The 15,621-nt window shown below is 36.2% G+C and overlaps 1 protein-coding gene across 1 annotated transcript in view; it reads left to right on the forward strand.

The window, feature by feature from the left end:
- Positions 1–15,621, forward strand: part of VWA3B (von Willebrand factor A domain containing 3B) — an 84,704-nt gene that overhangs the window by 21,710 nt on the left and 47,373 nt on the right. Inside the window, exons 8-15 of the mRNA XM_010575814.1 lie at positions 32–148; positions 3,096–3,292; positions 3,931–4,085; positions 5,936–6,074; positions 7,486–7,617; positions 11,237–11,335; positions 13,593–13,775; positions 15,184–15,311. Coding sequence (XP_010574116.1) covers positions 32–148; positions 3,096–3,292; positions 3,931–4,085; positions 5,936–6,074; positions 7,486–7,617; positions 11,237–11,335; positions 13,593–13,775; positions 15,184–15,311 — 1,150 coding nt within the window. The remainder of the gene's footprint in view (positions 1–31; positions 149–3,095; positions 3,293–3,930; positions 4,086–5,935; positions 6,075–7,485; positions 7,618–11,236; positions 11,336–13,592; positions 13,776–15,183; positions 15,312–15,621) is intronic.

Raw genomic sequence — 15,621 nt, forward strand, 5'->3', positions numbered from 1 at the left:
TGTCAAGTCCTATTTATGATTTCTTTTGCAGTAGCTGGTGTCCGTGAAGATGTCTTTTTGATCTGGAAGGAGTTGGAGGAAGCCAGGAGTACAGTGAGACAAGTTCAGAAAATTTTATCAGAATCTGACCAGCCTGCCTCTCAAGATGGTATCATTTATGTTTCTTTCAAAAGAGTTACCATTATATTAATGATCAATATTTTATTTGTGAACAGTTTTGATTACATGTCAGTTTGGGGATGATTGTCTTAGAAATGTCTATATACAGGTAGCACTAATACTTGACATCTAAACTTAGGGTTGCTTAAAACTTTCCAACTTTTCCTCAGTTTATTACTGCTTAAACTTGCTGAACTTTAACAGCTCAGACTGAAACACGCCATTTTTAGTTCATTTTTAGTTTAGAAATTGCCTAGATTTCAAGATACTGAAATTCATTTTTTGTGATCTCTCCCTCTCTGTCTGGGCCAGTAAATCTTTAATTTTATTCTACACAGTGCTGGGGAAGTACCTCATCTCTCTCCCATGATGGTCTTTTTGGGATAGCCTCCAACCTGGTAGCTAGTTCGTTCCCCTAAAAGGGAAGAAGTGTGGTTTTGAATTCTCTTAGTCAAAGGTAGAGGACTGAAACCAATTCTGGATGAGTGTTCTGACAATTCTTGTGTTCAGAAACATGGAGGAACACCCACACTGCTTCATTAAACTAATAGTTCCCACCATTATGTTTGGCCTAGAACGTGATCTATTTGTTGTTCTGTGCATGTTAATTGGATTGAGCCCTACTGGAGACAGAAGCATAGCCAGTTTCTGAATCTCTGGAAGGCTTAAACAGGGGATGATGAGAAGCTACTCAGCCCTGCTAAGATTGAGGTGCACTTACCATGCTCTGGAGCAGAATGATCACACTAACAAGACTTAAATACTGAAAACTTAGGAATCTGTAGAGTCTAGGCAGCTACAGTGTTGGACTGCAACTAAGGGGGTGGATTTTCAGGATCATAGCTGTGATCGTCAGTGCCTATATTCTGCATTAGTCCCTGGTTTTAAAATACTTATGTGGTGTCTGGTGGTATTTTTTGCATAAGTTGACACAAGATTCAGGTTGAATTAACACAAATCATCAGTGATTTTGTGTAGCTCCAGTATTGTTTTTGCAGTGCAATTGCTTTCGCTTTGGCTAGATGGAGGCTGGGGCCAGATGCCCATTTCTGAATCACCTGCTGAGGAATGCTTTGTACAGTCAGTTAGTCAGTCACCTGAATTCTCAGTGGTGTGTTGAGTTGTGTGACTAGGATGGTGATGGTGAAGATTTGAAACTGGGAACTTTCTCTGCCTGCTCTTGGTTTGAACAACTGTCAATAACATAACTGCAGGACTTCAGCTTGAGTTTTTTTCTTCTGTGAAGGCATAACATAGTTCTTTACACTGATAATAGCATCTTCTGAATTAGCAGGACTTCCCATATGAAGTTAAACAGCTATACCGTAATGCATATGAACAAAAAGACCACAATAAAGCTGCAAAGGTAGCCCTAATTTCAGTGTTTGTTTATGTGTTCCTGACTATGCAGCTTTAATGTTCTTCTAGTGTTTGCCTTCATACATAATCACTTCATAAATAAATTAAAAGAAATGAAATTACAGTGTGATTTATTTTGTCAGTTCTTCAGCATCACTTGATTGTTACCCATTGATACAAATAACTGCAGTCTTTCTGTTTGCCTGCATTTCTCCCTGGTTTTGCCTTCCTGATTTGTTTAAAATGCTCTGCTGCAAAATGTAGTTTGTTCTGAAGATTGCAATGTTCTGCAGGAAAAGAAACAAAGAGACAATTTTTCTCCTGACTGTCCAGATAATGCACTAGTTACCTGAACTGAGACATGACTTTTTACATAAAGCATGTGGAATAAAGACAATGACAGTTTTCTTTTTAAAATTATGTGAGTGCATTTATGACACTTGCCAAACTGGCTGATCCAAGGACCACAAGCAATCAGAAAGCAAATGTTTCCACATGAACAAGCTCTACCGTGCATGTGCCCTGATGCTGGCTGATCTCTGGGTGTGTTAAGGCAGTAGATGTCTCCATAGGTTTGTTTACAGGCTCAGGATCTCAATATTGTTGTCACTGTAGCTGCATCTAAACAGAGTAGACTTTTATACCACCTAGGTCCACCAAAATTAAAGTGTGACAAAATAAATTCACCCTGCTATGAGACCCAATGCTGGGCCATTTGGTTTAGGTGTGGTTTATTGAGCTGGTGTTGAGTGAGTGTACAGCCCTGTATCCTGTTACTAGTATCCAGAGATGTGCAGTGCCCAAGCTTAGGATGGTCCTTAGAAAATTTCTAAGACAATATGACATAAAAGGGTAAACATAAGAACAGTCATACCAGATCAGACAAAAAAATTATCCTGTTTCTTTCAGTATCAATTAAAAATGCTAGAAGGAGGGTGTAGAACTAGAGAAAATGTTGAGATGGTACACAAGTGATTTGTGCCTTGGGATACGTGGTGCAATATTCAGCCTATAAAAAGACAATATTGCAGAGAAACACAGTAAAATCTCTTCTGGAGACATTGTAGTTTGCCTTTTACTTTAAATGTCCTTCTCTGAAAAAGACCAACAGCAATGTTAACCAATGTTCTTGCCTGTATTTTCAATTATATCTTCTGTTGTTTCATTTTCTCAAATGATTCTCCTTGAAGTTAGACATCTTATACAGGAATCTTTTCTGGCATTTTGTAATTCAACCAGTATGAAGGTTAAGTCAGCCTTCATATTACTAAGGATATTCCTTTTATATGTTGATCCTGTAGCTATTTATTTTCTTCACTCAGTCTTCTGATGGGTTTGTTCCAGTTACAAAGGAATTTGTTGCGAAAAATTGTCTGATAAGAAAAAAAACCAACACACAACCAAAGTAGAGAATATTAAAAATCAGTCAGAACTATCCACTCACTCCAATGCTGTCAGTGCAAGCAGAATAAGTTTGAAAATTTTGACTCCATCATCATAGCCTGTTTTTGAAAACAGCTTGTCCAAAATAAACCATGCAATACAGGAGATTTTGTTTGTTTTATTTTCTTTATTAGCAACCAAAGCTGATCATCCATTACAAAAGCATATATCTGACAAATATTTGACTTCTGAAAAGTGGTTGCAGAAGTATGGCTTGAAAGCTCAGAAGCTCACACTGTACGATGCACTTGCTGATTGTACTTTTCGCCATGCGGATGGGATTGTTGACATAAAAACTAAGCCAGAAGATGAATCTTCACAAACTGATGCTGTGAGTATTGTTAATTTTCCCTCATATCCTGTGAGTTGTTTGTTTTTTCTTTTAAAGCTTGAAAACTTGACTGATGAATTTACGATAAAGTGTGTGGTCCGTTGTTTTGCAGTTTTTGTTAAAATCAGCTTATTAGTGGAATGGGACAAAAATGGTTACAAATAAGATTGTTTCAAAGGGCTATTTGAAAATGACTGTTTCAAGAACTCCTTCCTGGTCCACATATAATCTGCAAGGAAGAATCAGGACTGGCTTAAGCAATGCTGTGGTTTTCTATGTATTTGTGTGGGGTAGGGCAAAGATTGCTTGTCATCTTTATTTTTCCTTAGAAGAAGTGTTGGTCTTAGCTGCTTCAGTGTTTGCAGGTCCTTAAACAAATTTGGATTAATTTGTCTTCTGTTTGTTTTTCTCAAGCTCTACCATTACACTGTTTGGTAAGCTTCTGTTCTTGCTAGCTACCAGAATAAGTTTCTATTGACTTTTGCTAGGAGCAAATTCTGTGACTGCCCTATCCCATGTCTATTTCTGCACCTGTTCATGTGCAACAAGCGTGGACCTTTGAAGTTTGCTTGCCAAATATTAAAGGCACTGCAAAATAATGTGTTTTGGAACATGAAACATGTTTTTCTTGGCTGTAGGAGACAAAGAGGAAGGTAATTAATGCAAAATACTGTGACAAGTTTGTACATACCTTCTGGAAAGATGGATCTGTGGTTCACATATATGTTAGTACAGAGAAGTATAAGCAGTATGAAGAGAAAATGAGGATGGCTCTCAGACAAGTGGAAGGAAGGTTAGTGTTCTGTCACATAAAATCAGTTTGTATTATTTTACATTGGTGCTGAAATGTTTGACATTTACTGTCATAACAAGCTGAAGTGGTTAGTAAACTGCCAGTAGCAGTGCTAAGCCAGAAATCCATTTTAGATCAGAAACTTGTGTGGGGGATCTCTTAGTAGCCATATAAAAAACCTGATGAACAGTTTTATCTTTGTTCTCCTTCTGGAACACAAATGTGAAAGTCAGTCTGCACATTATTGAAATACTATTGAAAGTCCCCAAAGAGCATTGGGACGTAAGGTGGCAGAGAACTTCTAGAATCATCAATAAAACTTGGTAAAAATTCATCCTGTGTACCTAGGATCCCTTGTGATACCTCTGACACCAAGTATTACAGCTTGGCTTGTGCCCATGCTGATAATGGTTATGTGCCCTTTTTGCAATTTTGTGTTGAAGACAGGTTTGAGCAGTCTAGATCAGAGTCAGGGCATGAGCTACTAAGTAATGCATATGATCAGAAGTTCAGTGCTTAAGCTAGCTCCCTAGTTTACTTTTCTGCAGCTGTATAGATACACTCTTAGATTTTGTAGGACATCTACAATAAAAATAGGCAGGGGGTCTGATTCATCTGTCCTAGAGATGACCTAAAGTAAATTGGCTTTTATATCTACATTAGGAGAAGAAGGAAACTTTAACAAGGGATATTGTAGAACTCAGAGAAAGAATAAATGTTGTCCTCTGTTTTGTATATTAGGACAATGAGATGTCTCACTGAAAAAAAGCAGGATGTGAATCTTCATTTATTGCTGCTTCTCTTCCAAAAGTATAACAGCCTGATTACATTTAGCAAGGTCAAACAGAGTTTTGTTATTCCTTTTAGTTTATCTTCATCTTGCTGTATGTAGGATAACATTAACATAGTGTGAAAGGAAAATTTGAGGTAAAGGGTTTTGGTGAGTACGTATTTTCGAAATCCAAGCCAAGATTATGGGTTTGCTGTTTTGAATGGTCCATCTCATTGTTAAAAAGTCTTGGTAGACCTCATCAAACACTTTGGGGGAAATAACTAATGGCAAAATAGCTATCAGTAGCAAATGTAATAGGATCCTTTAAGTTTCCATGATATCATTTTTTTAAACCTCTGCAGAGATGAGTAATATTTTTTCCCAGGGCCATTATATTCCGCCTGTTAAATGTCTCTGTTTCAGAGTAGACAAGTAGTTTATGACCCTCAAGGGAAATCAGATTTGGACCTTCTGCAGCCATTACTGAGCAAATGTTCTTGTACACAGCAGTATGTATGAACGTATTTAACTGGCAGGCATGGTTCAATCCTGTTTAAAAAGTAAAACTAAGTCTGTATTTAAGGCTCAAGGTCAGCAAAGAATTGAAGCATCGAAGCATCTGTGTTACATTAAGACTATTCAAAGTGCTCAAGTTCCTTGCAGAATAGGTTCTCAAGTGGTTTCCTGAAAAGGGAGGCATATTAGCATATGCTTAAATGATTTCCTGAGTTCAGTCTGGAGAACAGTTACAGGGGCAATAGTTATAGTTACTTCCACATGGGATTTCCCAGCTCAAACTAACTCATAATTGACTTTATAAAGGTGCTGTGTTGCTTTGTTTTGTCTGTCTCCAGATTCCTGCTGAAATTAAAATGTAAAAGTGCCTTGTGTTGTTAGGTAGTCACAGGATTGGTTCATGCAAGCCAATATACCACTTCTGACAGTGACCAGTAACAGGTGCTTAGGGAAAGAGAATAAGAAATACAGCAGTGATAAAAAGATCCTTCCTGTTAAATTCTGATACTCAAACCTCCAAAGATCTTACAGACTAGGTTTTCATTTTTTTTTTCTCCCCCAGGATTAAGTGGCTTCAACAAGGAAGCAGAGGACTCTTTGGAAATGTGTTTGAAGATGGTGTCTATATTCTTGTTGATACATCCCAGTCTATGAAGGACAAGCTGCCACTGGTGAAGGAGAAAATATTTCAGCTCATACAGGTATGTTAAAGTGATTATTTTGAAGTCTGAAGAACATTTTAGAGTAGGCTGGTCTTTTCTGGATGGTTGTTACTCTAATTTTTCTTTATTTTTTTTTAAATGATTTTTTAAAAATAGTGGCTTTATAAAAGTATTTTGATTTTTCTTGGTGTGCTCATTTTTCAGTTAAAAATTGATATTTTTTCCTCATTTGTACAAATACTTGAAAAAAAATCTGGAGAAAATGTTAAAAATTAAAAAAGCTTGAGTAGTTCTTCTTTCCATCAAGCCACATTCCTCCTAAAAAAAAGAAAAGAAAAAAAAAAAAACCCAACCCTATGCAATGAAACACATTTTGGCATTTTCATTTTTATTTTTAAGCAGTGTCATCCAATTCCACTGGCATGTTGTGATTTGTAATGTGTGTTCTAGATTCACTTTCATATTTCTGCAATAGAGGGTGTAGAATATTTTGAACTTGCTTGCATCTTACAGTGACTCAAAACTTTGCAAAGGGACTTGCAAAGTGCAGAAGTACCTCAAAAGCAGTGAGTACTGGGAGACAAGTCTAAGATGGGATTTGTTTTAAAAATCTACAATGATGTCACCTAAGCTTATGTTAATATTTGAGAGAAACAGGCATTGTTAAAACACAATTGACCTTTACTTTTTAGACCTGGGAGGAGTAACTGACAAATAAAAATTCCATCAGTCTGGCATTGATAGCAATCATTAGTAGGGCTAGAAAATGTAAAACTATAACAGAGCGTGTTTTGAGCTAAGTGCACAAGTGGTAGGACGTAGTATGATGTGGTCCTTGAGGCAGATCAGCACTAGAAAACGGTTAGATACTGTGCCAGAAGGTTTCACAGGCAGCTGCACAAAAATGGTGATGAAAGGGAGGCAAAGATTCCAGGCTCTGAAAGTTTGTACTAGCTTGCACAAATCTTCCCCTCCTTATGACTTCTGTCCAAAAGCAACTTCAGCAAATTCTTAATTCTTTCTTACTGTCCTAGTTCCCCTTGCCAGTGCTCTACACTTGATTCTTCTTCTCCTCCTCCTCTAAATGATGACTTACTTTGTTTCTGATTTCAATTTCCTTTGGTAAGCAATCATAATCTTTTCCTTATACCACTGATCATACCCAGTTTTGTCTCTTTCTTTCTTGTCCTCCTAGATATTTGCTGTTCAAGTAGTTTGAGAAATATGAGTAAATGGAGACTTACACTGGGAAGTTCAAGTAATCTTAATAATTGCAGCAATAATTGTCTCTGTATGTCTCTCTGTATACCATAACTGAATAGTATCATAATTTATTGTAATCCTATAATCAACTACATATTAAGTAAAACAGCTCCTACTAGTCAATATTTCAGGATACAAGTATTCTTTCTTTTAATACTGACTAAAATTTGGCTGCTGTCTCTTGCAGGAACAATTGAGACACAAAAAGAGATTTAACTTTGTGAAATTTAGTGCCCAAGCAGTGGCGTGGCAAGAGAAACTTGCTGAAGTTAATGAGGAAAATCTGCAAGATGCTTGGCTTTGGATAAAAGGGCTTGAGGTAACATAGCAATTAATTATCACAAAGCATGTTTGTACAAAATTATGTGTGTGTCTTTCTGTATGGCTGGGGTATTTTTGGATTGACCAAGTATTTGACTTGAGTAAGCTGAAAATATAGATGATGTATAGACTTTAGTAGATCTGAATACAACTTACTATCTGTCAGGTATTATAATCCTTTAACAGTGGACCTGTTTATAAGATCATATTAATTCAATTTGCAGCCTGCTATGTTTAGCAGCCACGATGCAAACATTGGCCAGTTTGATTTCTGTAGGAACCACGACAGTGCTCAGACCCTGTGTCTAAATCTGTCACTCTTGCTGCAGGGCTGCTGCATGGATGAGGGCTGCCGCTGGCAGACTCACAGCTCAGAGGTGATACAAGAAACTGGTGCCAGTGAGTTGGAGGAGCACTTCTAGTCCCTGTTGGTGCATAAATAGACAGCTGACTTTAGCCTTCACAGGAACATGAGAGCAACCATACTCAGACTAAACATCTATCTACCCAATATTCTTTCTCTGACAGTGGCCAAAATCTGAGGACTTTTCCCTGAAACAGGGTAGAAATGCTTGTAGTCAGCCACTAGATTGTAACTGTCAGAGTTTAAGGACCAGTTAATATGTCAAACGTGGACAGCAATGTTATGAGCACAGGACTGAAAATCAGTCATACAACAGTACAGATATATCTCATGTTATGTTTTCTAAAACAAAAAACATGTTTATATAACAAAACTCCTCAGCATTATGACAGCTCTTCCTCAGAATTAATCATGAAATTCCTGGGGATGAGGGAACTGGGGAAGCTACATAATACCTCTGAGACTACAAAGTGAGATAACTTGGTATTCTCAGAAAATGCTAACAGATAAGCACATGGAGAAAAGAAAGTATTAGTGTGCCCTCAGTGAGTAGTTGGTGAATACTTATAACTGAAGTTAGTAAACTTAATTTCACTGCCTTCCTTGAGACTTGAAAAGTTGACTCTGTTTAAGCCATATGTGTGGTTGTCCTGGTTTCAGCTGGGATAGAGTTAACTGTCTTCCTAGTAGCTGGTACGGTGCTATGTTTTGAGTTCAGTATGTGAAGAATGTTGATAACACTGATGTTTTCAGTTGTTGCTAAGTAGTGTTTAGACTAAAGTCAAGGATTTTTCAGCTTCTCATGCCCAGCCAGCGAGAAAGCTAGAGGGGCACAAGAAGTTGGCACAGAACTCAGCCAGGGCAGCTGACCCAAAGTGGCCAACACGGTATTCCATACCATGTGAAGTCACATCTAGTATATAAACTGGGGGGAGTGGGGGTGGGGAATCGCTGCTTGGGGACGAGCTGGGTGTCGGTCGGCGGGTGGTAAGCAATTGCCCTGCGCATCATTTGTACATTCCAATCCTTTTATTACTACTGTTGTCATTTTATTAGTGTTATCATTATCATTATTAGTTTCTTCTTTTCTGTTCCATTAAACCGTTGTTATCTCAACCCACGAGTTTTACTTCTTTTTCCCGATTTTCTCCCCCATCCCACTGGGTGGTGGTGGGGGAGTGAGTGAGCGGCTGCGTGGTGCTTAGTTGCTGGCTGGGGTTAAACCACCACAGTGGTACATCATCGTGCAAGTTCTACAATACTTTGAACTACTATAATCTGATACCACCTTGTATATGCATGGGAATGGCCTTTTTCATCATTATTCATGAAGTAGATCATAAATTTCCTTCTAAGTTCAGATCTAGATATCTGAAATAGTACAGGAACAGTTTACTTTTTGGGGGGGATGACATCCGCTGCTGACCTTTTAGTCTGTTTAAAGCAGTGCAGACATAAGTCTGAGATCAGAAAGCTGGCTTTACAGTGAAGCTGAAATGAACAGAAGATTGCTGTGGAATATTAATCAGAGTAGATCCTTTGATCTCATTTTATACACTTTGGTGCCAGGATGTTGCATAAGGAAGCTGAGCTATAAACAGTAACTAACTGTTCCTTAAAAATCCTTTGGAGGTGGTAACATTTAAAATTTTGGGGGTGATCATGCCACTTAGTTGAAGCATGTCAACTTTGTTTAAACACTGATAAAAACAGTGTTAATTTGTAACAGTAGCAACTGAGAAATATAAAATTAACAGCTTTTACCATAAGATACAGTTATTTCCCTCACATCATCAGCATCCACAGTATGTTCCCATGATAGAGTGGAAGAAGTTGTTTTGTTTCAAATCAGACCAAAACCATGTACCATTATTGAAAAGAGCCAGGATGACTGATTTACACATAATAATGAGTGATGTGTTCCTAAAACTTTATAATGCTTACTAAAACATTAGGAATATTAGATATATTTAACACAAAGAAAAGGGCTCAGGCTAGTTATTTCTTATGAGTGGGGTACTGGTAAGGATTGTTTGTGAATTAGAAGATAGGATTGTAAAGTATCTGAGCTATCTTGTTGCCTGACCCATATACTCTTACGTAGCTATACAGAGTCACTCTCAGTGTGTACTTTCTATTCCATCTCACCTGATTTACTTACTTTGCCCTTTCTAATAGAACTGTTTGCTGGAGGGGAGGACCAGAAGAAATTTTAACACAATTAACAGGATTGAAGAAATAATGCTATCTCTTAACATATTTTTGCCTGTATGGGTCGATGTTAGTGATTTATATTTATCTTCTGTAATACATTCTATATCTGGATCCTGAGTCCCTTCTCACTTACACCTCTACAATCCTCACTGTCCTCCAGAGTGGTACTCAGGTGTTATACTGGCATAAAACAGACTCATATCTTTTCGGGGATTTTGCTTTGGCCCCAGGAAAAGTGCTAGTATTACTCAAATATGAAATTTTAGGGGGCACAGGATTACTTTACTGTGTATGTTTTGTTATAGCTAAGTTTTTTGCTAAAAATTCAATGATGTTTACATTGATGTGTCTAAGGGGTAGATGGGAGATAGTCTGGAAAAAACATTGTTCGGAAAACCGGGAAGTCCTTTACCCATTTTTGAGAAATAAACTTGTGCAACTCTTGTCCAGAGAAGTTGTGGATGCCCCATCCCTGGAAGTGTTCAAAGCCAATTGGATGGGGCTTTGAGCAACCTGGTCTGGTGGAAGGTGTCCCTGCCCATGGCAGGAGGGTTGGAACTAGATGATCTTTAAGGTCCCTTCCAACCCAAACCATTCTGTGGTTCCGAATGATTCTTTTGTGGAGCTTTTGAATTATTTGGTTAAGTAAAATATATATTTCAAGAGAGTGTGATGAGTTGGCAATCAGGATTCAGTGGGAGAATATAATAGAATGTATGTTTTATCTTACATTTTCCTATCTGTTTATAGTCTTTCAGTGATTGCTTTTCCTTCTACAGCTCATGGGTTTTTTGCCAGCATTTTGCTTATGTGTGTTTGCATAAGCACTGAATACCAATTTGGGACCAAATTATGCTACTTTGACACTTGCTTTCATTTTTCTAGCTATTTGACATAAATATTTTCACCATTTTATTAGTCATTTCAGTTCTGTAATATCCCTTGAATCAGTAAATTGTCATTATGAATTTAAGAACAGAGGCAAAGAACTGTTAGTATTTACAGCTGTTTCTTTGTCTTTTTCTTTTTTATTTCTTAGGTTGGAAGTTCCACAAATACACTCAAAGCTCTCCAGATTGCTCTTGCTGATACTGACACCCAGGCTATTTATCTCTTGACTGACGGCAGACCTGACCAGGTAATTCTGAAATGAGAAAACAGAAAATGCAGTGGTGTGGTCTCAGAAAGCTGAAGTATGAGATGAATATCATACCTGCAGAGCTGAGTCTCTTGGATGTTGTCATAATATTGAAAAATTTTATCTGAGAAAAGTGCTGTTCGCGAAGGGGTTTTAATTATAGCTCTCCACTCACAGTCCAGTCTTTGGTGCATGATAATTCATGGCATTTCTCATGAGTTGTTTTAAGGATCTGGTAATAGATTAAATATTATAGCTGTATCAAGGTTAGGATTTGTGATAAATACAATGTCTCCCTAACATAGTACAAATATCTCATGAATTAAAAATCAAAAAATAACGATGGTCCCATGATATGGTTGGATTTAAATATTAAAACCCTGCAATCTTGTGTGATGGCTTGAAAAACTAAAAAGAAAATGATTGACAGCAAAATAAAAAAAACCCCAAGTTTGTGTTCAACATTTTTCCCCAAAGAACACGTCAAATATATAAGTAGGTGCCTTCTTACGTTCTGTTGTAGAACTTACACAAAGGCTATGCCATGTCTGAGGAGTAAGAGCCTAATTATTAATTTACATTATATTTTTATATAAAAATGTTACCACTAGTGTTGTTCCATTAGGTCCCTGTATAATTCCATATTTATCCTACTGAGTCAAATTTGATCTTATGTAGGTGCAATTCTGTAGTAGCATCAGTCTGGAGTTGCTTTAAGTCTAGTTTTAAGTGGATAACAAAATCAAAAGTATACTTTTATTTTTGAATGTGTTGTTACTGTGGCTTGAAATGATGCTATTTCATGTTATAACACATTATAGAACACCAAATAAAAACTGGAAAAAAAACCACTTTCAAGCTGTAATGTGTGGTGAAAACTAGCCTGTATGCTGAGAATGGCATTTTAAAAATACTTTATTTGCCCTTGAAAATTTAGCTTGGTTGTAATGGCAGATATGCAGCAAAATCCTGACTTTACTTAGGTAAATAGTTGGGCTGAAGTTCACATGAAATTAATTACTGAACCATATTCAATAAATCTAGGATTCAGAAAGCTTCATAAACTGACAGAAATAATTTCTTTATACCTTGGTAAGGAAGAAAAATGCTAAAGGCCCGCTTTTGGTTTTGTTCTGGTTTTCTTGATAAAAGGAAAGTCCCCCACAAGGAAGGGTGGATTTAAATGCTTCAAAATGATTTGAATATCAAAATGTAAACCTGATTTTAAATTAGCACATGAGAAACTTCAACTCACGTCTTTTAATGTTGTTTTCAAGTTTAGTTTTAATCTTTGATATTTTCTAAAGACAAGTTGATTGTTACTGGCTATGACTCACCAAAACTTAATTTACAACTGATTAAAATATTTACGTTGTTTCACACTTTTTCTAGCTAGGACCATATATTAATATTTTATTAAAGAATAATTTGGCTTAACGTACACTTATTCAGATTCTTCACTTTAATATTTTTATTGTTAGAAATTAATGAATACTTAATTTCTTTTTACCTAGTTAATAATGACTTTTATGATTATATTATATATATTATACTTTTTTAGACGAAAAAGGGGAAATGAGCAAGATGATTGCTTTTAACTATTAAAGTGCAACAAACAATTATATTGTGAATATTGCTAAATTTATCAAGATTTATGACAGTATTCTGAACAACTGGAGTGTTATAAGAAGTTAGAGAACTGAGTCAATAATTTCTTGCTACCAGATCCTTCAACATTTTTAGACATGGTAGATCTTTTACTTTCTTGCCTAATTTTTTTTTTTTTATTGGAGGAGGAACACTAGCTTTCCTATTTACTCACCCTCTATTTTGTTTCGTGGTATTGAATCAACTTTTTATTGAACTAATTTAGCTTAATAAAAATACCAACATTTACATACGTCCAAAAATATTGTTACATACATCCAGTGCTACCAAATACCAATGTAGCAGTTTAATTTCCTGTACTTTAGTAATTTCCTTTAAGACTTCAGAAACAAAGAGTACTGATTATATTATAATTTACATTTTATTTTAATGTTCTATGCCTTAAGGCATTATCAGTTTTTCAAATCCAGTTTTAAATTAGCTCATTTTATATAATTATGAAATAGCAATCCATATAAAATGTATGCTTTTAATTGATCCATATCTGTTTCTAAACAACAGTATGACTGATCAAATTCTTACCAGTTCTCCATGGTTTGATAAATACACTTCTAGATGCCACGTTCAATATACTTTTATTGATTTTCAGCCCCCCCGAACAATTTTGGCTCAAGTCCAGCTTCATCGTAAAATTCCCATCCATACTGTATCCTTCAACTGTGATGATATGGAAGCTAATAAATTTTTGTATGAACTATCTACTGAAACAGAGGGACGATTTCATTATTACAACATTTATTTGACTGATCCTGATGCTGCAGAGTTTATCATTGTAAGTATCTGAAAATAAATATGTTTGTTTCTTCATGCTGTTGGAGGAACCACATGACTTACATTGTGATTTCATATTACAATAGATTATTAAAAAAAGAGGATTAATCCTAGTCAGATTTGAAGTAATGTGAAAGCAATGAGTGTGACATTTTTTGCTTATGAAATTTTATTAGACCACAACAAAAAAAGCCCAAATGTCACGCAAAGTGCATTTCTAGTACTACTGTTGCAAAAAAAAAACCAAACCAAAAAACAAACAACACCCCCCCCAAACTAACCCGAAAACCAAAACCAAAAAAACATATAAGCCAAATTCAGCTCTGGAAGAAACAGATGTGATCTCTGCTGTCTCAGAAATAAGTTGCTGTTTAAAATGAAACATGGTTTGTATCTTGTTAATAAATAAGAGAATGCACAGCTGAATTTGAATGATGATGAATGAATGATTCTATGAATTTTGCTAAAAGTTCCCTCTACAATAGCCACTGGGGAGAGATCTATAATGAGTAAAATGACTACATTAGCAGTGATCTGTCAAGTGTGACTAAGCAGCTCTATCTAACAATCCCCAATAGGAAATTCCTCAATGGACTAACAAAAACACCCATTTAAAGCATATTCTTGTTTTTAATTAAAGTTAACACTCAGTTAATTAGTTCCACAAATTTTAGAAATGGTGGTAGTGGAACAATGAGAACAACCAGGAACAAGACAGTAGCAGGAAAGTTAGAACTTTGCATACACTGATTAGGAGGAAGATGTGAAAATACTCCAACTCTTGAAAGATATCAGAGAGTGTACTGGGCATTTTTGGTGATTCCGCTGATATGGACTGTGTGACACTACGCATGTTGGAAAGATGACGGTTAGACTGTGTTGTTCATTTCCAGACTTCTGGCCCAGTGGGAGTTGTAAAGGGATCATCGTTGGAATTTCCTTCCTGTTTCCTCCTGTAGTCCAAATGATTCCCAGTCAGTTCCAATGTTTACTTGAAGAGTATGGCTTTTTCTTCCCATTTATCAGGGACAGTATGTGATACAGCTGTGATCTGTAGAATGACAGGACAACAGTTGTAATATACATATGTTGTATTTTATTTATTTACTTGCTTGCTTAGAATGAGGGGAGCTACTGACCTCATTGCATTATTCAGAAATATGGCTGTTCATATCTCAAGGGGTAACTGGCTTGTTAGGGAATGCTTGTCCTTTTTCTAAAACCGAAGAGTAATTTGAAAGGCTCTATTGCCAACCACAAGAGACTACCTGAAAAAGTATGCAAAATTTTGCAGCAGTCCTTACTGAGTCATTATTCAAAATTATTATCAGAGCTTGCATAGTTTCAGTTCAGAAATAAAACATGTTTAGCAGTAATTGTAATAAAACATTTGATTTTCTTTATGTTAGAATGAAGACATACGTCTTTTGAAAAAAGAGATTGAACAAGGAGAAAGAGACCTGGAGAAAATGAAGACCTTTCATGCTGAGTGTCTCATGATGGATTGTTATAATGGAGAAAATGATCCAGAGAATAAGTATGATGTCCTCATACAGCTATTATGTTAATAAGGGATAGGAGCTATATGTTACATTTCTCCTTTTTCATTGTCTTGCATTTTTAATCTCTGACATTCTCCTCTTTTAAAAAGAAAGGTGGTTGTTTGGTTGTTTTTTTTAAACAGTTACAGTAATGGAAAAGAAAAAACTAATGTTGTGATACCTGAAATAAAGTGATGTCAAATATCTCAATAGTCTCAAATTATTAGGAATAATTAAAGCATAGAGATGGAAATATTTTTCTGTCTCCAGCACACAGTAGAGTTGCTCCCTCTGACCTAGAGAATT

The sequence above is a fragment of the Haliaeetus leucocephalus genome, unplaced genomic scaffold (assembly GCF_000737465.1).
Source record: "Haliaeetus leucocephalus isolate CR32 unplaced genomic scaffold, Haliaeetus_leucocephalus-4.0 Scaffold495, whole genome shotgun sequence".
NCBI classification, from domain to species: Eukaryota; Metazoa; Chordata; class Aves; order Accipitriformes; family Accipitridae; genus Haliaeetus; species Haliaeetus leucocephalus.